The 25,785-nt window shown below is 37.7% G+C and overlaps 1 protein-coding gene across 1 annotated transcript in view; it reads right to left on the bottom strand.

The window, feature by feature from the left end:
• Positions 1-1,970: 1,970 nt before the first annotated feature.
• MDFIC (MyoD family inhibitor domain containing) overlaps positions 1,971-25,785 on the bottom strand; it is a 47,890-nt gene continuing 24,075 nt past the window's right edge. The window contains exons 3-4 of the mRNA XM_010134564.1: positions 16,047-16,322; positions 1,971-2,234 (exon numbers count right to left, since the gene is read on the bottom strand). Of these exons, the coding sequence (XP_010132866.1) occupies positions 1,987-2,234; positions 16,047-16,322 (524 nt within the window). The 3' untranslated portion in view covers positions 1,971-1,986. The remainder of the gene's footprint in view (positions 2,235-16,046; positions 16,323-25,785) is intronic.

Raw genomic sequence — 25,785 nt, 5'->3', positions numbered from 1 at the left:
GGAGCTATACCAATGGAAAATTCTGACATTAATGGTAATGCACTTAGTTTATGCAACACAGATCTGAATCTGGCCCATTACATGAGAAAAAAAAAACCACGCCATGATAAGAATCGATTCTTGTCCTAACTATCAAAAACCAGATAAGAAACCCTTTGAGTAAATCTGCATTGCATCAGAATACACCACAATATTGCAGATGTTAAGGCACAACATAACACCTCCCAGCTCCATGGTACAGTTGAGGATTTGGCTATGTCACCTTCAGTGATAACTTGCAGTAGTAGGCACTACTAGTCAGTGTTCACAGGGAGAAGCTTTGGCTAATATCAGACCATTTAACTGACTTAGCTTCACACTCCTGTGATCTTTAGCTTGTCACATTTGCATCGACTGAATTCACTACAGCGGAAAGAGACATTTATGGTCAATTCGCTCAACAGAAATATGCTATTGGCTATTGAGGACTCTTGTAACAAGGCCTAAATCTGAGATACAACCACCTAACAAATGGGAAATCTGGAGCGCAGATAGGGAACTTTAAGTATGTGAGATCAAGATGTGTAGGTGGTGTACACAGAGAAGTTAACGAGCTACAGACATGGAGCAGGGAAAGTAGCAGATGATAAAGAAAATGGGTACCATTATTCCCTAAATCTGTGAATGCCATAAACCTCTTCATGTGTTGGACAAAATTCATTTCACAATCACAGTGACAGAGAAAGATATTTCTCAGAAAACCTTAGTGGTATGATAGGGAAAAAGTTTCCCACCAGATGCAAACTCTATTTTCCAAACATTTTAAATCTCAATAATTTTATTTTTAAAGGATAGCATACAATCTTAAAATGTCCTTTCTTTTTCTTTTACAGTTTTTTAACAAATAACACTTAAAATGTATCTAAGAATAAACATTTTTTGCATTTCCTTTTTGCATTCAGTGACAGAATTCCTTGACCAAGGCAGTTTTAATTTGGTCTTTACATCCTGTTTTACTTCCGCCAGCTTCTGTGGATCTTTCTCACACAGTGAAGAAATAAACACTAAGTTACTTGACACTGGCTCTAAAGCCACAAACACTGACAGGGCCACTTAATGTACAAGTTTAGATTCTTGAGTTAAATTCTGATGATTTCCTTTTTTATAGCCAGATTTTGAAGATTTTTGAGTCTATTAGTTAAGGATATATTTCATGTCTACATAGATTTCAAAAGTCTTTTTTTAAAAGGAGCATTTCAAGTAAAATTAGTACTGAAGTAAAATATAAGTTCTCTATCCTGTTTTGATTGATAATAACGAAATCTTGGTACCCTAGCCCATGGCAAAACATACATTAACTTCAGTCTTCAAAATCTTCCCATAGCATCAATACCTACGATGGAAAATACCAGGAATCGCTCTCAAACCAATGAGCTATTCAAAACAAAAGCAATATTGCCAACGCGGCCACTGTACCAAAACCAGCAGTAGATTCCTGATGATGACTTTTGAATTAAGTTTAAATCAATAGAGCAAAGTTGCTTTCTACCCACAAAGGTTGCAATAAAGACATTTTACTTTTCAGAATGCCTGTACAGGCACGTCATGCATGGAGACATTTGAGTGTTTAAACACTGAAGTAGGTAAAGGCAAATACGTAAGGCTTTGCCCTGTAGTCTCTTCTCTGACCAAAACCCGTCACTCAATTCAAAACACAATTTTGCCCTCATACAGCCAGTGGTATAAGGTCTACAATTTTGTTTCAGAGAAGTCTTCCATTTGCAAAGCCAAAAGGAAGCTGGAATGTAGCATGAGTTTCACATACAAAACTATACAACTTGTGTTAGAATACAGATTTGATGATTGCTTTAAAAAAAAAAACTTCTATATAGGGAATTAACAGTGCAATACCAGTTGGTTGTGTGAAAATCTTACCTTGTCTTTCTTCAAATGTATTTAAAGAAAAGCTCTCCAGTACAGAGAATAAAATAAAAAGGGATAAATATTTCATGATGGGAAGCAGATCCCACAGCATTCCATGCAGATCTCCAAGCAATCCGAAGATTCACAACATGCGTCCATTATGCCACAGTCCATATCACACGGGCAGTTACAGTCATCCCCCATCTCGTCCCCACAGCAACAGCAGCAGGCCTCCGATGTGCAGATGCCACAGGATGCTTGTCCAAGAACAATGTTACAGAGGGTAAGGAACTCACAGAACAAGCAAGCCAGGATACAGTGAACACAGCAATCTTCATACATACAAGTTCAGCAGCATGTCATGTATGAACAAACAAACGAAACAAAAAAAAAAGAAAAAAGAAATCATTAGTGTGTAATTCTAAATATATCACACTGTCAAACAAGTAGCTGAAAGACAATGATTCAGAATAGATGTAATTTAACACCATAGAATGATGTGTTTCTCATCTTCAAGGTCACTTTTGCAGCCTAACTTGTCTCCAGTTCAGTACCGGTTTTATTCTAAGTTTCCTTTCCCCATTTCACTTCATGCAAATCCCCAGTACTAAATACTCACTTAGATTCTTTTTTCCAGTCATTTATTATGTAAAATATCAAATTCCATTATCTTCAATTGTGATTTCTAGCAGGCCCACAAAGTGATGTTAAAAAAAAATTAGAAATCAGCTTATGAAGGAATATCTAAAACTATTTTCCGCCTCTCTCAGTGCATCTTGCCCTTCTTTCTCTGTTTTGTTGATTGCTAGTTATGAAGAAAAATAAAGGACTTGCCACGTTTTTTATTTCTTTGTAGTTTAATGCACACCTTAAAACCAGCATAACAGCATGTTATTTGTATTTTTATTCTTTCAACAATATAGAAAACATTCAGACAAAACACAGACTTTTCTATTGCTTTTCTACACAAATCTCTTTGCAATCCTCTTAGTCTACTCCTTTAATCTTCAATAGAGTTCATACCTACACCTGAACATCAATATCTCATAAATACTACTACCTTAAATGAGATAATTGAGGTGTTCCACAAACTGTCTGCAAAAACCACGGGCCTTAAAGAGTAAATATATGGAATAACTTCAAACAATTAATACATCCATGAGACAAGACAGGAAAACCCAAAGACCGGAAACAAACATGCATCAGTGAAAAGGAGACTCTAGGAGAGAGTAATGTATTTAGCTGTTTCAACTCTCCACCCATAGGAAGCACACAACATCCTTAAAGGATATTTAATTTTTAAGAGGCAGCGAACAGTCATCCAGAAAGAATGAAAATGTTAAAAAAACAAGAAATCTTCAGGATAGAGAATCATTGTTCTTTCCTTGCAGTAGCTTGCAAGCCTTGAGCATCTTTAGCCACAGACAGCCGAAGATTAGGAAAATGTTCTGGGGAAAACAACCTGCACTGTTTCATCCTTTCCCTGTTCCTCCAGGTATCTGCTATGAGATGCCAGTAGGAAAGATCAGATATTGATACATGGGCAATTGGTCTGACCATCTATAGATGGGCTGGAGACTGTTATCATAGGGAAAAGCTTGCATTTATTTGCAACAGTAAAACAGTTACCAGGCCTCCTAAACATATTTATAAATATCAGAAATGATGCAGTAACCATGGCAAGTATCTCGATTGATTTGAAGTACTTTTAACATTGCAGAAACTTTGACTGCAGCACAGTGTAGTGATGACCTTACATGAGCAAGCACGAATACTTCCAACACTGCAGCGACAGTAGCTCAGACCTGCAGATCTGTCCCAAGAAGCAAAGTAACTACCTGAGCTCTTAGCCCACTCTAAACATTACCCTGCTGGGGATTGATTTCTCCCACTTGCTACACTAAGAACCACACACACCTTGGGAATACCTGTACTGGTATTCCCTGTAATATCTGCACTGGTATTACCTACTGATAATACCTGTACGTGGTCAGAGTCATAATACAGATAAGAAACACTTACGCCCAAAAGAAAAAAATGGAAATATCAGGAGAAGCAAGTAGGAAAAAAACCCAAACCAACCCCAACAACAACCTTCAAAAACTCCCTACTTCTGTGCAGGAAGCAAAACTGAGAGAAAATCACAGGTAAGACTGACTGTTTTTAAAGAAAGTTGTTGCTTGTATTAAAAAGCTGTTTTTCCTGAAGAAACACTGTCGTTAAATAAATGACCTTCATAGAAAACCCAGAAGATACGTGAAATAAAGCTGGGGAGTATCAGTTCACTGAAGAGGACCAAAGCCAGACCGACAGTGATTAATTAGCTGGTTGTCATGGAGATGGTGTAAAATTTGTTCAGGTTTTCTTTTAATATGAAGAAAAAAGATAAGGAGCCAGGAGTTCTATCTAAGAAGTCTTCATAATTGAGGAACTGTTTTTTCTATTTTGCATCTTTAAAACACAGCTGAAAGAAGCTAATACTACAACAAATTGTGTTCTACAATTTTTCTTTAAAACAAAACATCATAATAAAACTTCATGTGTATCACTATGGAAAATAAAATGCTAAAGAAATCTTACCACTTCATGCAGGGATATGTAAATTTGCAGGAAGAAAAAAAATATACATTCACAGAAACTATAATATACATATTTTTTGATGGGCAAGAGATAGAGTTCATAGAATCATAGAATGCTTTAGGTTGGAAGGGACCTTCAAAGATCATCTAGTCCAACCGCCCTGCAGTGAGCAGGAACATCTTCATCTAGATCAGGTTGCTCAGAGCCCTTTCCAACCTCACCTTGAATGTTTCCAGGGATGGAGCATCCACCACCTCTCTGGGCAACCTGTGCCAGTGTTTCACTACCCTCATTGGAAAAAATTTCTTCCATATATCTAGTCTAAATCTCCCCTTTTTTAGTTTAAAACTATTATCCCTTGTTCTGTCACTACAGAGCTTGCTAAAAAGACTGTCCCCATCTTTCGTATAAGCCCTCTAAGTACTTGAAGGCTGCAGTCTTTTAGTAAGTACTGAAAGTCTCCCCAGAGCCTTCTCTTCTGAAGGCTGAACAACCCCAACGCTCTCACCCTGTCCGCATAGCAGAAATGCAATAGGTGAATAGGTTAAACAAAAGGGATTGCACTCAGAAAGCACTTTTTGGACCCACAAACGAACTTTTCCCTCCTAATCTAAAAAGCCACCAAATTAATACTTACAAGAAGGGGCTGTGCTGATTAAAATAAAGGCATTTCAAAGGTAAGAGCTGTTAAAAAATGGTTGAAGACACAGAAATTTTGGCCATTAGTGCTATGATGGAAACTCTACGGAGGGCATTTCTTTCCATCTCTTCTTCACTGACTGCAATGCTAAAAGGCTTTATTCACCTACTTAATATATATTTTCTTCTCCCCAGGTGGCAAAACTGATTTTCCATTCAGAAAATTTTATATAACGATTTTACATAACCTACACAAACACTTTATGTAAAGCAGACATACCATTTACTCTTCACTGTTGCAGTGACTCATTTGTACAATGAATATGAATTTTGATCCAAATTTCAAGGACAAACCTGAAATAACCATGCTTCAATATTCTTCATGTTATCGACTTTTAATAGCTATCCATATAGCAATTATTTAACACATGACAAAGCACACTGTTACCTTGTCCTACCTAACTTGCTGAATTCAGAATTGTGACTCAAAAGGTCTGTAATAAATTTGGATAAAATGGGTGGAAGAATAATTTCTTCCTTGTATGACTTCTAATTCTTAGCTTCTTATCTAGAGATGTAACTATAAGGAAAAGACACACTTACAGTGACTGTTCTAACAATAAAAAAATCCATGTGATGTACATCGTTCTCTAGTACTCATATTCCTGCAGCAACCTGTCACAGAATCACAGAATCATCTGGTTGGAAGAGACCTTTAAGATCATCAAGTCCAACTGTTCACCCTGTATTACCAGGGTTACTAAACCAAGTTCCTCAGCATCACATCTTCAAGTCTTTTAAACACTTCCAGGGACAAGGACTCCACCACGTCCCTGTGCAGCCTGTTCCAATGCTTGACAAACCTCTCTGTAAAGACATTTTGCCTAATATCCAACCTAAATCTCCTCTGGAGCAACTTGAGGCTGTTTCCTCAAGTCCTGTCACTTGTCACATGGGAAAGAGACTGACCCAAACATCACTACAACCTCCTTTCAGGTAGTTGTAGACAGTAATGAGGTCTTCCCTGAGCCTCCTTTTCTCCAGACTAAACAGCCCCAGTTCCCTCAGCCGCTCCTCATAAGACTTGTTGGCTAAACCCTTCACCAGCTTTGTTGCCCTTCTCTGGACATACTCCAACAGCTCAATGTCCTTCTTGAAGTGAGGGTACCAAAACTGGACACAGTATTCAAGGTGCAGCCTCACCAGTGCTGAGTACAGGGGGACAATCACTTCCCCACTCCTACTGGCCACACTATTGCTGATACAAGCCAGGATGCCATTGGCCTTGGCCACCTGGACACACTGCTGGCTCATGTTCAGCCAGCTGTCAACCAACACCCCCAGGTCCTTTTCTACCAGGCATCTTTCCAGCCACTCTTCCCCAAGCCTGTAGCACTGCAGGGGGTTCTTGTGGCGCAGGTGCAGGACCCGGCACTTGGCCTTCCTGAACTTCAGACTACTGACCTCAGCCCACCGATCCAGCCTGTCCAGATCGCTCTGTAGAGCCTCCTGACCTTCAAGTAGATTGACATATCCGTCCAGCTTGGTGTCATCTGCAAACTTATTGATGGTGCACTCTACCCCCTCATCCAGATCATTGATAAGGATGTTGAAGAGGACAGGTGTTAAGGGACAACAGGCCCCAAAACTGAACCTTGGGGACAAAGTACTGTCAGTTCCATAGAAAAAATTTTACAGCAAAAACCACTTCCTTTGGTTGTTGTCGCACTGTCATGATCATTGAAATCTAGCCACAAAGAAGATGTTACATAAAAGACACTCTAAAACACACGACCACAGGTTTTTCATTACTGTGTTGGAGATCACTGAAGACTCTAATAATTCTTTCCTGCTTCCAAGACCAAAGAGACTATTTTAAATTACAGATTATTTTAAATTTCAAAACTATTTTAACATATTAAGAATAAAGTCTATATTTAACTTCCACTCTTTGACCTTACTACGTCAAAATCCTAATAGTTTTTGCAGACAAAAGATTAGTGGAACACATTAATCCAACTGGAACTAAACTTGATTTACACTATTTTATATGTTTTCTGGAAACCTTGAATATATTCTAGTCTTTTCTGATGAAGAAATGATATAGTAATATCAGTTATGACACTGTATTATTGTAAAGTGATGCTAGGTTAAAATTATCTATTTCTTTATGGTTTGGTTTGGTTTGGGAGTTAGTTTTCTCATTCTTTTTTTCCCCATTAGATGTAGTGACGCAATTCAGAACAGGGGTGTGCCTAACCCCTAACTCCAAACCATGGACCAAACTCCATCTACCTTGATGTTCATAATGCAGCACTCTCAATAAATAGTTGACTCCCAAGTTTCCTGGGCTTTAAAGTTTCCATTAAATACTCTCACAGAGAAAAAAGAAATTAGTCTATGTCTCATTATGTAAGCCCACCACTAATGAAGACAAGCTTTTCCTTAGGACTTCCACACTGCACAGCAGTTTCAAATTTCCATTGTTTTTCAATTCTTCTATTACATCTTTCTCTAATTAATGGAGAAATGCTGCACTACAGATCGTCACTCTAAAAAAGTGAGGATGTAGGGTGTCAAATACTGTACTTGATAATATAGGTATACTTCATACAAAAACCCACAAAACAATACATCTGTCTTAGATCTTTTATTAAATGTATTGATTTCATCAAAGCATAGTATTACATTTGTTTACTAAGACCCAAACTCACAAAAACTATGCTGAATGGCATAAATTCAAACAGATTTGGTTTGCAGGCAGTAATAGTATATGTTATTAGACCAACTCACAGCTGGGAAAAAAAGATGAGTTTTCAGACACTCAATCTTATCTTCAATTATCCTTTCCTTTTGCCTGAGGTGAAAGTTAGACCTGAAGTTAAAAGGGTCATCTCATACAGCATTTTTAAATACCGATGTAAGTAAAGCTGTTTCCTTAGTCCTTTGGCACATCCCCAAAAGTTACAGATTTGTTAGGGAACTTCATCATACCCGTTAAACAATGCCAAGGAGAACAGAAACCCAAACAACTCGTCCAAGTTCTTGTAGCACGCACACATGTCCAGCTACTTGTTGCTGATTTAACCGAAGAGTGTACACAGTGCATGTAAAATCTACTTTAAATGCGTTATAAATGTTACCACAGACAATATGCAGACAAGAAACAACCTAAAATCTCACTGTTATTCAAAGCCTAGAGGGGCCCAGTCTATACCTTATCCCAGCTGTAACAGCTATGCTCATTTAAGGAAAAGAAATTATATTAAAAAATGAGCTAATTTTTGTCCATGTCTTTAAACATTTGCATGCACACCCCACTTTTCATTTTTTCAATCTCTCCATACAGATATTACCCTGATATCCAATTCCTTTTAAATACTGAAATATGTCTGTCTTTTATTTCAACTTCCCTTTTATTGCCTCCTCTTCATTTTTATGAAAGGAAGAGACAGACTTTTAAGAGAACTATCCACCATCAATACTGTACAAGGGACACAGAAGTTAAACTGAAAACTGTACAGAGAAACACACATGCAGGCTGATCTGGGCTGCTTTTGCAATGTTTGACACTAACCTGTCACATACTGACTCTATAAGCTTTCATACCAAGCAGGCAGGTCACATATGATAAAAGGTTTTCATGTCTGCAACAGTAAATAAGCTCACTTACAGGATGGTGACCTTGGTCAGCTTCCTGCTAACTATATTCACCAAGTTCAGACAACTCACAACAGATCTCCAGGCACTCTGTAGTCTCACGGCAAGAATCAAAAAGGGCAAAACCGCAATCAGAAAACCACAATCAAAGCGGCAGCTGAGGTCCCCAGTGGGGGTTTACTCTGGGCCACTGCAGAGCCCTGAACAGAAGGCCCAGCAGGTGCTACCGGTGTCCTGCAGTTTGGTGGTGCAGGGCCGCCGGCAGCAGCCATGAACGTGCAGCACCGACAGCAGCGACAGCCTACAGCCAGAGTTGCACAGCCAGCCCACGTGAAACCACCCCAGCATAAGTTTCTTGAAAGGTGTGCACGGCACAGAGGAGGGGTGCAAACTTAGTGAGCAGTGGCACACGTGCCATCACACCACCGTTCCTGCACTGTACGGGGTTGCGTGCAGCCTCTGCTACCTACCCCTTCCAGAAAACTCACTGCACCCAGGAAAATGCTCAAGGAAAAATAAGAAATGCAGAAGAACAAACTCACATGTCTCATGGAGTATATTTATTTCTATGTAACAGAGCTACATTTATTTAGACAGGGGAAAATACAATTACAAATCATAGTATATGTGATAATGCAACATTTTAAAATAGAGAACTATCTTCTCTATTGATCAAGGAAATTAAAATGCTGCCTGATCAGGCAAATTACATTGCAAAACACATGTAAACTTTCATCAAAGCTTATATTCTAAACTCTTGATACAGATATAACTTCAGGAGTAAAATGGTTCAGTTCAAAGATCCAAATATACTAAGAAACATGCCGATTCCCAGTATCTAAGGCTTCATTGCCATGGCTTATCACTGCAAATACTGACATTAGCTGGGTGCTAGCTAGACCGTAACCTTATAAAATGGGGACTGCAGGAAGACCTTTTTTAGTTACAGGCCCTGTTTTTCATTCATCCCTGTTGCATAACATGTAAATCAGCTCCCAAGACTTCTATGCAAAAAACCTATATAAATCACATTTAAAACAGACTACTCTTCAAAACGCCTTTTTAAAAATCGCTGGTTTGACCATATGATAATGTTATTTGCCCACTGTCTGACAACTGCGTTCTGATACAACCTTGTCTAACAAACCCTCCTCTATTTAGTACTTTGTACTCAGACACAAATCCATTTTGAATCAATTTCTAAAAGGTAACAACAGAAATTTTGGCCGAAGTAGAGAGATTTGCAGGCTAAGTAGCTGCCTAAATGCTACTTAGAGCTATGTGATGGATCTCAGAAATGTACATATGTTTAAAAAAAAGAGAGAGAGAGAAAGATTGCCAGCACATGTTTCTGCAGTGTTAGGCTATTCATGGTATAATGCACTCATACCCAATTCCAAATCCTATGCCTAAAAGGAAAGTAAAGTTGACTGAAAACTGTTTTTCAGTTTATGCAAAATTATATAAACCAAAGTAAGATGCTCCTACTTCAAACAGAGGTCTGCTATCCTGCTAAGAGAACAATTCAACACTTCCCAAGTACATGCAACTAGTGTTTTCTAAGACCCTGGCTTAACACAAAGGCAGACTTGCTTTGTCTTCAGTTAAGCCATCAGTATCACTTGGGATAGTCTAATAAAGTGATCTAGTGAGCTAAACAGTGCTCCTCACCCTCCCACTCCCCGGCCCTCCCCCCAGCTGGCTTCAACTTCTAGATCAGATGAAGTGGCATTACTCTAAAAAAAAAAAAGGGGGTGGGGGAAGTCTCATTCAAATTCACCCTGAAATGTTGAATTTTAAACATTGGATTTTAAAACCACCCACACACTGGATGTGATTGTTCACTTCACCTCTAAGCTTAGTAGCACAAAATACACAGACCAGAAGGTTGAGGAAGGTTGCTTCACACCTTGCTTCTGGAAAAGCATAAGTGGTAACTGAAATCCTGCAGCAAGTCTACGTAGCCTGTCCTTTCCCAGAGACTCATCCCTATGCTGCAGGCTTTCTTTATGTACTTCACTCCTGCACCTAGCTTTATTACACTTCCTAAGACCTATTTGAAAAAAATCCTTGGAAAGAAGATGCCTTCTAACGCCCCTCTGGTTTAGAAAGCCTGGGAAGGAATAAAGTGAAGATCTCTCCTTACATACATGAGGCAGGCTCATGATCTGCTCACCACAGTTTAACAAGCTACCATTTCCAGATGAATACAGCAACTCTATATGCTCTCAGTCTTTTGAATATGTGAAGTAACACCTTAAACTGAAATTATCATTTGATTTGAGTTGAGGGAACTACACTGACAAATGTAGTAATTTGTAAGGTCACAGCCACTTGACCAGAAGCAAGAGCTCCATTTCAAAACTGAATTAAGACCTGTATTCCCTCTCTCCATCATTAACTATTTATAAACAATTGCTTTGATTAAAAAAAAAAAAATGCGTAACATCAGGCTTCATAAGGTTTTGGTATGAAAACTTGTTTGTTTTTACAAAATAATTAATGCCTACTTGATTTTGCCTCCTGCATGCCCTTAATTTCTCTTCCATGCTTCCCACTACCCAGTTTTTTCTTCCCTTTCCTCCTCCAACTCTGAATGTCATTATTACTTACCTTGCACTACTCTAATGCACGTATGTATGTGTTCAGGTACCCATTTGTCTTCATTTCCTAACATCTAGATTTACTGTTTGGCTGCCTCATTGCTATCTCCTTTAGAATTCCTTCCCTCTTTAAGTTGCTTTGGATAGGTACCACTGCTTCCAAACACCACAGCTAGACTACCTTCTTTTTACTCCTTTACAACTGCTCTTTCAGGTTCCTAAGGTGTTTCCCTGCACTACACATAACAGGCGCAAAAGAGGGACAATTTTCTTTGCTAGTGAGACTCTAGCACAGTTTTGGAAGAACTGTGACACCTCTGACATCAATAATCTAAAATATTATTAAAATCTTTGAATAAAAAAAATCTTTTACTCCCAATATGCACAAAAACCTACCCAGTCCCTTTGAAAAATCTTTAGAAATTGAAGTATTTAAAAACTGCTTTTTAAGAGAGACACTCCTACTATTTCATAATTTCTTTGGGTTTTTGTAGTGTAAGTTATGGAGCTGAGTAAGATTTCTTCAGGGTCAATGTGGATTAATAATAGATGCAGGGGAAGAGCAGAGCTGGTGAGTGCGCTCACACCCTCCTAAGCCTTACTGGATGTGAAAGTGTTTCTAAACAGCATATTCTGGGATGCTGACATAACTCCGTATACTACAGGGTCATTTTAAAAGTCAGTTTTCAAAGCTTTTATACTACTGCCACCAAAATGTCTGTTACATTTTAAGCACTTCCAGTGCAACTTCAATTCTGAAAGCTAACAAGGTGTGATCTACCACACAAGTGGAGTTTGCAGCTGGAACAATTAATAAAGGAACTGTTAACTATGGTGAGGTGATTTTGGTGGGGGACTCAGAGGCTTTATAACTTGCATTAGGGCTGTCTAGTACATTGGAGACCAAGAAGAGCAGTACTGACCTTCATGGGAAGATAGGCTATCCTGAGTAAAATAATACTGAAGTTCATTTAGCTTTCTACTATATATACTGAAGCCTGCAATATCTGAAGCATCATGATGCATTTGCTAACCATTTAAAAAAGCATGAGCTAAAGCACGCTCCTGGTTGGCAAGCTTGAATGTTTCTTGATTCTACCTTGCTTCGAGCACTACCAGGTTTTCTGTTCTGTCAACAGATAAGATGTTCTAGAGCAAAACAACCACCAGTCCTGGCCTTATTTTGCATTATGAATATTTACCTCTTGTCTTCCAAGAAGACAGGAAGAATGCATCTTTTGGGTGGCAATAAGAATGAGTGAGAAATGTTTTCTCTCTTCATTAGCTTAAACGCAGCTTGATGACCAGGATTTTCACTTTTCTTGCTTCTGAGGACATAACGTATTTTCTTTGGCTACTGCACTTCAGTTAAAAACAGTTATTCTCCTGACTGGCAATAGAACAGAGCACTCATGGTGGAAGACATGGCAGATGAAGTAAAAATTCATGGCACGTATTTTCAGGTTTAAAACAAAACAAAACAAAACAAAAAAACCCTTATAAAGTGGATTATAAAATCCAAAGTCATACCCAAGGAACAGCAAAATGAAAGTGAATTGGAGTATCAGAAAGCATTCAAGTTTACCTGAATTTCTTTCTGCTAAAATTACCTGGACACTATAGTAAATTGAAGCAGCTGAGTTAATTCAGGTGATTGATTAGTCAATACTCACAGTACAAAAATTGATATTATTTGTCTCTTTCTGCATAAAGTTACAGAAGAAAATGCATACAAATTCTATTATTATACTGTAGAGATGTGCACAAACACAAACACACGCCTTCCAATAAATTCGAACTCAGTTTTCTTCAGCAGTAACCAATGGCTTATGAGGTTAACACGGCACAAGTTAAAGCAAAGCCACGTAGTTAGGCAATGTTGCAAATAATTTACAACAGCTTTCTATCTTTTCCATTTCCCTTCTTCAATAGAAAAGTCATCTTCTACAGAAAAGTCATTGGATCAGAAAAATCAGCTGCTTACAGAAATGATTCTTTGCCCACAAAAGTATGACTCATAATATAAAGAAGCTTTAGAAGTTAGGTATAAATTCGTTTGTGCATTCCATTTTGCAAGAGTGTCTATGCAATCCTCAGTCACAGGGCTTTCTAGTGTACTCTTCTGGATTTGTATAATTAGGTGTATTCATCAAGTATATATACTGCTGTTTAAATGCAATTAAACTCCTTTGAACAAATAACCTAGCTAATTATATCCCATTTTTAAAGTGCAGACTTCTGGAAATGTAGCCTAATGGAAGTAGTCATAAATGGTCAAAAATTCTTAAATTAATAAACATAATTATTGTTAAGTTACAGAAAAATATTTTTTTCCTTAAATATTGATCTCTTCTTTGTGTTATTTCAGATATTTCAACTGACCATCACCTATCTCCGATTGTGCATCTTATGAAAATACTGAGGGATGATAGAACAAATTTAGTATATATTGATACTTCCTGCAAGGTAACAACTTAATAAGAGTATTCTTTATAGCCTACAGTTCTTCCATGCAGCCCCAAAGGTTAAATTACTGAAAAGCTGAAGAAACTGTCAGAAGACTTGCACATAGCAGACATGTACATGTATGCACGCAGACACGTGTAGACAATGCAGATGTGTAGACACAAATAGAAAATATGTGTGCCACAGAACTGTAGAGCAAAATAAATCTCAAAAGCATAAAACGATTTTTTAAAACTAATATTCCCTTACAGGCATATCACAATACCCTAGATACACTTTAATCATTAAATGATAGAACTTGTGCTTCACTCAGTCTGGTCAACAGAAACCAGAACAGCAGACATTAGCAGCGCAGGTTCAGAGCATATATCCAAGTTCCCACATTTAAAATGAGAACATTACAAAGTTAGATGTATAATGTTGATTTTATTTAATTTTAGCTATTAGATGACTGAAGAAACTACAAGTGGCAGTAAGGATTACCCTGTCTTCCTGTACTTTGAAAGTATGTAAGTTAGCATGATAACACAATAGATCTATGTTCTAATCAGATATGCCTTTAAAACAATCAACATATTAAAAAATCGTATATTGGCAGTTTTGGGCAACTTACACAATCATGTGTTGGATATTAAAAGCAGACATTAGAATTTAGAGCTAAATACAAAGGTATCTTATTAATTTTTTACTCAATCATTCAGTAATTTCACATAGTCTTCTCCAAGGTTATTAAAAACAAACAAGAAACCTCACCAACTGTATTTATTTCAATATAATTTTATAAGACAAGGCAAATGTTTGCCATAAATAATTGTAAATGGGCCTGAACAGGGAAGGCACCATCTCTTTAGAAGTCTAATTTTTTTTTTTTTCAGAGGTTGAATTTCTTAAATTCAGAGGCCTGCACCTTGTAACAGTCATGTGAACAGATCTAGATCTCTTGACTTACAGTTGTTTGATACTGCAAGAAGGAACAATATGTAAGAAAAATATCAGGCTGGAGGGTGAACTTGATTTCACATAACAGAAAGAGGCAAGGGGAATACAGGAAGCATGAAGTTGTGATTTTGGCAAGAAATGTTAGAGGACTGAAAGTGCAACAAAAAAATAACAGTAGATTCTTGAAGATAAATATGAAAATAAATCACGGCAACGAGGATCAGCCCATGGCACAGTCCGAGCGAAACTGTTCTTGATATTACTATACAGAGTCACTGAGTAGGTTTGACTGAAGTAGTTGAAGTCAAGACAAGTCACTCCACTGACATCAGTAGGCTTCATTCAGGCCACTACGTGCAGTCCTTCTGATCCCTCTTCCTTTCATCTAGGCTGAGAATCCTCCCCATTTCACTGAACAGTACTGTCTCCCATTTCTCTAAGAATCTGTGTCTGTACCCATGCCCTAGCCTTTTTTTTTTTAACCAGTCACCTCTATGCCTGCCTCAAGCCAATAAAATTTACAGAACTTCAGCACCCTCCTTGTAAGAGGCGGGAGCAGAGCTCATCAAGCATATGAGTGCTAATGGGAAGAAGGTGGATTGAGGAGAGGCTCAGGAATACTGTGACCATTAGAGTGAAAATACACACAGAACTAAACCATAAGGGCAATTATTAAGTTTTGCTTTTTTAAGCTGTGCATGGGGAGTATGAAGCTTTTGCATGTAAATTACTTACAGACCAATACAGCATAAGGCACGTTAAACATGGAAGTACAGGTCCAAATTTTATTATCTAGTGCTCAGACCTCATGGCTACTCAGGATATCGGCTAACAGAACACTTTCAAGAGCGAACTCTGCCCTCATGGAGCCTGCCATTATTGGATTTAATTTGTAATTAACTATAATTAACTATGCTTTGAACTAGTGCTTTAGCTTTTTTTTCTTGTGTATGTGTGACAATGTTGACAGGAGTTTCTATCAGTTCAAGATACTACCTAGGGAGACTAAAATCTTGTCAGATTACGCTGGCCAAATGTTTGAAAGCAAGAAATGTCCCATTGCTTCAATTTCCTTCAAACACTTAATATTTTCCTTTGGGGAAGTAACTTGAGTTTTATCATAATGATTTCTATTTGCTTCTGGAGCATGAGTCATGCTCTTCAATTATTTTCAGTTGATTGTGTAATTATTAGTGAGAACAGGGTTTGGCTAGTCTTTATTCAGTTTGGGGGTTTTTAATAAGAATTTCTGCTTACCTTCAGGTGAAGTTCTGGGGTTTTGAGAAAACGCAGAGCTCATTTTACTCTTCTTGCTGCTGTTGCTGTTGACAGACAAGGTGGACTGAATTTTTCTTTGCATTTTTTCTGAAACAGGAGCCGAAAGACTTCTGTTGTCTGCAGATGCGTGCTTGACCCCGTTGTGAATTCCACTTCCACAACTCAGACCTGCGTGCCCATTTTGGATTTTGCCACTTTCTTCCTCACCCCTTTCCAGTGCTGAAGTATTTGGCTGAGCCAAACGTTGAGGTTGTGCTTAAAATGTAAGAAAGAAAAGGTTAGTAAACGTTAATTTAAATTGTAAATAGATAACTGAACATTTTAGGCTAGACTGGGAATGCCACTTCCATTGCTTTTATTGATCAAAGAATAGACTGAAAAGTTAACAGTTCCCCAAAACCAAGAAAACAAAAAATATCACTAGATAATAATTAATTTTAAGGTATTCAAAAAGTGCTTCATGTCTGTATGTGGCCTGGATTCCCCATTCAACACTTCATTAAAGTTTTGCAAGGCTCTGTGAGTTACACAGAAAGAATACGGCAAGCAACCTGAAGAAGGAAAAAATCAAGAATGGGAGAAAAAGTAGCAAAACTGGGATAAACCTGGGTTAAGGGAGCCAGATAAAGAATGGGGAAAATGCAACAGAATGAGACAAAAAGGTATGGGAGGGAAGATACAGAGAGCAGTAACAGAAGTGAAGCTGCAGGTTGACCAACCTGCCAGTGTTCAGAAAATAACCTGAGTGATGTGGTAGGGACCCCCAACACTCAGCCACCACGGGCCAGGAGGAGTATCCAGGTAACTAACAACACTTTGAGCTTAAATTCATAAAGAACATGGATTGCCGGGAAGAACAAAAGCAATCAAAATCCATTTTTGTGGAGGAGGTGATCCAGTAAAGAGAAGTAACATGCGTTCAAACACTGCACAGCTGTGGGAAGCCAGTGTTTCCCCCCGCCCCCTCCATTTTCCTCAATTCAGAATCACAATTTTTAAAACAGTTGTAACTGGGCCAGTTAGGGCTTTAGTAGCAACAAACTGAAATGGTCAAAAGAAAAAGACACAAAACTTCTCAAGGCAGGAATCTGCAGTGGCCTGTTTAAGACTCCAAAAGTACATGCTATAAACTCATTTTAATGAGAGCACAAAACTTGACCATTCCTTGTTGAGCTACTGTATCACAAATGAGCGTATTTTAATAACATAGAAAATACATTGTCTGTGTATTTGAAGTCTGTATCTGAAGAAAAGATGCAGGATTTTTTAACGTGAAGCTTTGAAATGAAAAAATAGTTTCCAAGTGAAGATTCTTATTTAGAAAAAACCCCACCTTTTTCAAAACCTAATTAAACTATACACCTAGTAACACAACAGGATTTCATAATCAAAAAGCATCTGCCCAATCACTTTTCCTAATCAAAACACTACTGTACCATGCTTAGACATAAAGAGGTTTTTAGACAGCCCAATCTTCAACTATTTGCAAATGTAACGTCAAGGAAAAAGCCGAGATTCCACCGAACACTCAAAGTGAAGAGTGACAGCAGTAAAGAAAAACAGTGCTGCAGTTCATTCCCTTTTCAGTTGATTTCACAGTATAGCTTCATATGTAGATTACACTATGTTCAAGATAACAGTATGTATAAACCGTTATAGTTAGCTTTCTCTAAAAGAAACATCTCCACTCATCCCTTCAGGCACAAGTGAGCAAACTTTTTGGAAAAATGCTACTGAGACACACAGACCAACATGGTCTCTATAAAGACTCCCAGTTTTGAACTTGCCTAACAAACCCTAACATAGGTTCTCCTTCTATCAAGGACACTGATACCATTCTCAGATTTTTTCCTCCAACTATTATAAACTTGTCCAGCTTAAACTTACCCTTTAAGTCCTGGTCATGTTCACAGGCAGAAAGATAAACTTTTCATAATGGTTTAAATATAAATTGGTTCATTTTTTCTAGCCATTTAATTTTTTTAGTCACAGCAACTAAGATTTTAGGAAGCTATCCTAGACTGCCCATACTTATCTAGGTCAGAGAAATGCTGACTGAACCTTCTTTACCAAAGTGATAACTCTAGGTTGTGGGAAAGAAAGGGGGGTCTGGGAAACATTTATGCTTTAGCCTCTCCAAAGATGTTGCACAGAAGAGAAAGATCATTCCCTTCCATTACTAGGAGCACCTGCTCACAAACCTCCAAGCAGTAGCATGACTCTATCTGACATCGAAAAACTGTTGCCCAAAAATTTTTTCATTGGCAATATTAAAACTGCTTCTCCTTTCAACTGTGCATTAGTGTTTGCAAAATTTATGTGAACAGGAGCATAAGCAAGTCAGTTTCTTTACTCTGGATTTCTATTTGTTGTATACATTCTGTTAACATTTCGTAAAGTCCCTAAAACAAAACAGAGAGAGTTGCGGAGAGTTTTGGAGAGTTTTGTCCTACTTGGATAGGATTCAGTAGAAGTATACTACCAGGAATACTTTGTGTAAGTCATCCTTCCACGTATGTACATAACTAATTTTGTTAAAAATCAAAAGGTACTCCACAATCAAAATAAAAAAACTTTGCGAACATCAGGAATCAAAATTTTACTCTCTAAAATTCAGCGTTCATACCCATAGCTCCTCATTATCTTCATTTTCATTATCCCACTCAAATGTAAATTGTACTATTAAGGAACATTGTTTTCACATTTCATGTAATGATGATTCCTCATACTATGCTGCTTGTGATCCCAGCTGGGGAGAGCTGTAGTTGCACTAATAAACTAGAAGTTTCAGGGAGGGGTTAACCCTCCTCAATAAATAAAAGCAACAGACTATACTAAAAATTCTGTACGTCTGGACATGCAGGTTTCTAAAACTGACAGTTATGACCTTTTTCAAGCCAGTGGTGGCAGTGGCAAATTAGTGGTGGCAGCTTACATTTATGTGCTTGGTGCTTTGTGACAATACAGTAACTTGACAAATTATCCAAAATTCAACCCTCAAAATGAGGAGTGTTCCTGTCAAACTGTGGGTGAATGGGAAGTCTTAGGGAACCTAAACAGTTACATGGTTTTGTTCTTATTATTATTTTTACTAAGGGTTTAGGGAGTTTTTTGTTGTTGAATTTTTGTTGGTTTTTGGGTTGTTTTTTTTTTTTGTATTAAAAAATCCTGTTCCCAAAGTACTCTTACTTCAGTCTTTTAGCATTAACATACAACTTTTTAGCTGACTGGCTTTACAGTATTCACATGTGATACGCAGGTCAAATCAAAATGGAATAAAACCCCAAATGGATTAGTTATCTCAATTTAAATTTATTTTAACTTTATTGATAATTTTGCACTAGGGAGACTTGAATCTTATGGTTAAAACACACTTGAAACCAATTAGGAACCATATGACTGCATTCTAGCATAAAGAACAAAAGCAATTGACAGTTTCAAGATTAAGCCACAACCACTCAGTTTAAAACAGAAATATTTTTACCTTATTTTTTAAAGGTTGTGTATATCTTAAAAAAAAAAAAAAGGTGTAATATGGGGAACGACACAATGCTTCTTAAAACACAGTGATACCCAGGGACTCTCACTCTCTCTTTAATGATCCACTGCTCTCATTCAGCTGTCTTTCTTTTTTCAAATCTTTACATATGTGACAGCTCTCAAAAGTAGACCATAGACCATCTGGCATTTTCAGAGGTGTAACTTGTGCAAATTCAGCTCTACTGGGAACACAATGCTATCTTCTGCCTGCGTTATAAAAGATACAATAGAATGTAGAACTTATGAGTTGTTTTGAATTATTCATTTTTTGCCTGTATATTCAAGAAATTTTACAAACTCTGCATTTTGTACTACATAATCACATGCGTTAAAGGTACAAAGAAACTTTTTGACACCTCTTTTCTACAGAAAGATGGCATTTTGTTTGATATGTGAACATTCAGTGCCTGTTATATCATTCTAAACAGGCCATGTGCAGCTACAAAAGATCCCATTTTACACTCCATGTATGAGCAAAAAATTTATTCTTGATATTCAGTAACTAATGCAATGCACATCAAAATTTCAAACATGAGTTGGATGAACATTCAGCATCTTCAAATCAGGATGACATTGGTCACTTACTATATGTCAAAGATTTAAAAAAAAAAAATCATTCCTCACACAACATAGAAATATTGTAATTTCAAACATCCACAATGAATAGTTTCAAATGTCCTAAGAAATACTGTGCTTTTTAGGTTAATATGTTTTTAATCTTTAGCAAAACCAGTAGATTTAAGTCAATATTTTATACAGAGCTAACACTAGTGGATTTTCAATAAGAATGATAAATATTGGATTAATGATTCAATAGACTGAATCTTTTTTGATAGAAAACTAGCAGATAATGTAGCTAGTAATAACTATACATGAATCTGCTGCCTGTGGAAAAGCAATAAAAAAGCAATATATTGCTATAGCATATAATCTATTAGCAGGTTTCACTGCTTTCTTGTCATTGGTTTCCTTGCAAAGCAGGCCTTAATGCAATAACTTCTGCTGTTATTTAAGTGACTTTACATAATAATTTAATTGTGAGGTTACTATCTGGTGAATAAATATTCAAGTACTAAACATTTACTGTGGTTTTGAAGTAGCTATGTAGATTCTCATTCAGACTGTAAAATTTTTAGCACAATATAAATGAATATTCATGTATATATGCACACTGACAACACATTGTTTACACCTTGCAAAATAAAAGCTCTTCTTAGGAGAAAAATCCTGACATATGTATTTAACAGAAAAACGTGTGTCAACACAGGGAAACTCGCAACCAAAAGAGGACAGTCTAAGCTATCATTAGGGATTTTAGACAAAACACAAAAACAAACATACATGGAATACAGACTCCTCCAAGCCAAACTGAATCAAAAGAAAACATCAAGAGGGAGAGAAGAATTGAGAAAATTGAGACAGCTAATTAGTAGCCTAATCACATCAAAAGCAATTCCAAAGCAGATGATACAGATGCCCGTGGAGTTTGCTAGGCTGGCCAATGCCACCAATGGAAAAAATACTTTCCAGTTTACAGCCTGAGTCATCTGACTGCGTACCCAGAGAGGTAAGAATGTTGTTTTTCTTCATTTATGACACAATAGTTTATGACATCAGATCAGGCCACAGAAGCAATATTTTTGCAGGTGGACTAGGGAGGAATAAAATCCGCAACTCCTGGGTGTAAGAAAAATGTAACCTTTGCTATTTTCAAGTATTGAGAAAATACGAAGTTGTTTTCACAACAGACTCAACACTTCTCTGCCTTCCAAAACAGTTGCAACCACAATAAGAGGATGACCTCTTTTTAGGAGGTCCTGCTTGGGTCCATTAACATTGAAAGCTAATTTGAGGTGGGGAAATTGTTTGATCTCAGTGGTAGCTGCTCCTACTCTGTCTGCATGTATCACATGGAATAGACCACAGGCAAGGGAGGTAAGAATCAGGCCTCTGATTTTTATCAGTGCTGCTGTGTAACATAGACCTAAGCTTGAGGGGGAAAATAAAGCAGATGACAGAGAGTCACAGATTGCACAGTAAACCAGGGGCTGCCTGGATTCTAGAGTAAAATTAAGGTGATTCCAAATTGCCTCTGGAAAAGACATAATTTCTTGAGGTATAAAAGGCAACGTTTCCAACTGGCTAGCAAAAAATCCCACCTTTTCAAAAACAGTACAAATTGTATGCATTCATGCGCTCAATAAGCATAACATTTCAGTGAAGCTGGAAGAACTCAAATATCTCAATCTCTCTCCTTCCCCACTTTTTCTAACTAAAATCCTGACTAGTCTCTACATGGATCTTCAAACTACATCAATAGTTTTCTCTGCCAGCTATCCAGAATATTAACATTCAGATTACAAGATGTACCTCTGAGTCAACCTGTGAAGTGGCTTTTGTCAGCAATTATTTTTGAATATTTTCTAGGACATAAATAGCATATACTGCAGCTTGCATATCACAGAAGGCATACATTAACTAAATAACAAGGTACCATCAAGGTACAATCTATCTTTTAAAATCAATTTTTTACACTGAATTTTTTATACCATGCTGACTTTACAAGGAAAACAGAGTACCAACTAACAGCATCAACCACCTTTGTAGCATGGCTTCTTGTAAGACATGAGGACATCTTCAAAATGAATACAATATATTATTATGAAACGGGATGTCCTTTGTAATGAAAATACTGTAGTAAAATTGCTGGTACGAATTTTACAGGACCCACACTGAGAATACGTTAAAATATGTCTGAGAGCACATCCAGGGAACACCAGGTATAACAGAAATGGGGCTGGCAGGGGACAAAGGGAAAAGACATTTTATTCCATCAGCTCTCAGACAGTGAAGGACTGATGAGAATGGCAAAAGCATGTGTGCATGTGTGTTTATGGGTTGAGAAAGCGACACAAGTGCACGAGAAGGTGCCAAGAGTACTCTTAAATCTGTGCAAAGACACCTGCAGTGCCTTCCTTTGGAAGCACTGCAGGACCTTACACACTGTTTGAACGGCTGCAGGCATTGTATAAAGATGTCTTTGACATACCCAGAAACAAGCAGTTACCGCAGGGAAGCATGAAAAGGGCTGGTAGCCAGAGGTTTACAAAGTTGATAGGCATTCCCACCGAAAATGTAGAGCGAATTTCTCTATTTACAAATCACCTTTCCTGACGTTTTTTGCAAAATGAAGAAGACCCTGTCTTTTTTTTTTATAGCAAGAGCAAATTTTCAATCACTGCCTGAGTAAATCCTTAACATTTTTAATTACCTATCTTTTAACAATTATCACAAAATCCAAATATCTTTTTGTCTTCTAATTACCATTATATTATCAGTAAATTGTCCCTCTTTATCATACACGAATCTTGCTATCATTAGCAATGCTTTCTTGTGAGACTGCAAATATTTGCATCTATGATGAATTTTGCAGATGATTTGGAAATTCTTGCTAGATCACAATATAGTTAGAAATAACGATGATTCATATAATGCAATGATTGTTAAGCAACATCCACATAAAGTGGAATATAGCTCCTACTGTAGCATACAGTTTTTCACCTCCTGAGAACAAAAAGCAGTAGCTCGCTGTGAAAAATCCAAGAAAAGGGCCAAACACAAACTAGGACATTATTGGTAACGGGCATCCAGACACCTTGGAAATAAATTTCTATATAAAGCTGTGTTCAAAAGTGGGAAATTTAATTTGAGAACAAAATAATAAATGCGTTAACAATCAGTGAATTATGCTTTATGTTAATTTCTAAAGTGCTGTAAGTAATCCATTTCTCCAACACAAATAATCAATCATTTAATATATGGGAAGACAGTTGTCCAAAATATAAAGAATACAAAGGGATGCAAACCAAACCATCCCATCTCACTGAGGAAAAGAATGCTTTGCTTCTGGAGCTCTAATGTGAAAAGGAAGATGAATTAACCACTGGAAGCAAAAAAAAAAGGTAATCCAAGCTGTTGGCATGACAGCTGTTATACAATTAGTACCTATTATAACATATGGTTATACCATTGCATAAAGACACACTGCTGTCCCACAGAATTTAAGACATTAAGTCAAATATTTGGAATGGTTTTGATGCTCCTCACCACTGTATTACTTGTTCCTAAATCAAATAATAAACATCAAAGAGAAGCTACAAAAAACAGGATATCGCTTGCTGGGTATTGCCACATAAGCAGCACAGCAGGATATATGAGACAGGAGAGATAACCTCAATCTCATTAACAGCCATAACCTGGGCAAGTGCACAAACAGGTCCTCTTGGCTCCAGCAACTCCCACTCCCTTCCTCAAAACCCCAATGACCGCTGACAAACTAGATACTGTTTAACTGCAGGAAAGAATGTGGGAAGGTGAGGTGAACAGCTTCTTAGCCTAGTCCATCCACCATTTGCCTCTGACTAAGAAAATACCCAAAGGTCAGGTTTATTCTCCACCGACCATGTATATTGAGTTTTCAGATGACAAAATGTTGTGTTTAGTTAAACTCATACAAATATAGATAAAAACTGGCTGCACTTTGTTTTACATGAATGTAAATGCTTAGAACGAGAAATTCCCTTAATGTTCACTGGTCCTTTGATTTCTAGTCTTCCACTCACATGACAGAATTTCAGAACACTCCAAAAAGTGCTCCATCTCAAGTGTGAATCTGACCCCCTGCTCTCAGTGCTCTGTCTTTTGTCACCTCTATAATTCTAAGTGATACCCAGTGCTATCATTAACAAAGCTAACAAGATGCAGAAATAAAGAACAGGAGTAAAACCAGAATGACTGCAACGAAGAAAGGGTAATGTAAAAAAGGTAGCGGGAAAACACAGATTAGTACAAAAATAGTAATACATACATTGATAACTGAGTTTCTGATTCCTTTGCTGCATCTATTTTCTCTCTGCTATTCTTTTTCTCAAGCTAGAGGTGATGCTAAGTTTGGCATCAGCTGATATCAAGTACCAGAGAACCAAAGGAAGAGAGAGAGAAAGCACAGCTGCAAGGGAAATAGAACAGGAGAAGCAAATGGGCAGTAACCATGAGGAACAGGCTAAAACTTGGGATTTTACATTATTAAAACAATAGGAGGGCAAAAACATCAAAAGAAAAAAAAGCAGATAGCAACCACCTGGAAGACAGCACTGGAGAGGAAGTAGACAGAAAGGGCAAAAATACACAGTGAGTTGAGCCACTTCACCCTGTGAGGGCAGAAAAGAGAAGAGAAGAAGAAACAAACAAACAAACAAAATCACAAGTAAAATCCCACTAGAGCTGAAGTATTTGCTACAAAATTTACAACTAAGAAAAGACTTAAATGATAAATCACTAGTTGATAAGCAGTGAAACAAAACGAAGATAAACACATAGTACTTATCCAGTGATCTAACACTGAAGCAATAGTTCCCCTTTTGCTCAAGGTCAGAGGCTCCTGGAGCCCAGGCCAAAAACCAGCCATATTCAGCAATAGCAGCATGATGGGAAATGGAAATTCTGTGCCAGAAAGCAGGGCGAGGACTTGAGGTCCACAACAAGAACTCCTCATGATTCAGTCTGTCATTACTACCGACTGGAAAGTTAATAGAGCGATTTTCAGTAGGAGAAAAAAACAAAACAAAACATGGAAATGTAGCAGAGAGTGCAGCAAGTGTCCATTTCCTGATACTGAAAAAAAGCAAAGTGTGAGGAGAAAGAGAAACAATAGGCATCTGCAGAGACAATGTTAAATACACTGAGAAGGGTTAGCTCCTGCTACAGGTGTTCTTCAGCTACAGCAATTCCCTCATGGCATGCAGGGTCTAGGAGATGAGTACAGGACCCCCATCACAGATCCACTTGACTGCTATGCCCATGGGCTAGATGAGTGGGGCTTCCTCATCCCAAAGCACTCCAGGGACCCTGGGTCACCAGAGATTCTGAGCGACATACATAAAGTTCAGGCAGAGCTACCGTAACGAAAGATGGCTCTTGGGCTGCTTTATGTCATCAGTGCACCAGAATGATTCAGAAATCAAAACTCTCTTTCCTTTTTTGAACTGTTTTGATATGCCTTGAAGAGCTATGGCACAATCTCACCCGAAACGTTTTTGTGCAAGCTGTACAAATCAGATTCAAAACTGCATCCATGGACTAAAGACTGCATCTTTGCATCAGAGCTCACTGCTCTTTC

The sequence above is a fragment of the Buceros rhinoceros genome, unplaced genomic scaffold (assembly GCF_000710305.1).
Source record: "Buceros rhinoceros silvestris isolate BGI_N320 unplaced genomic scaffold, ASM71030v1 scaffold10374, whole genome shotgun sequence".
Taxonomy (NCBI): Eukaryota; Metazoa; Chordata; class Aves; order Bucerotiformes; family Bucerotidae; genus Buceros; species Buceros rhinoceros.
Note: the sequence above shows the minus strand (reverse complement) of the source record. Positions and strands in the feature narration are given on the sequence as shown.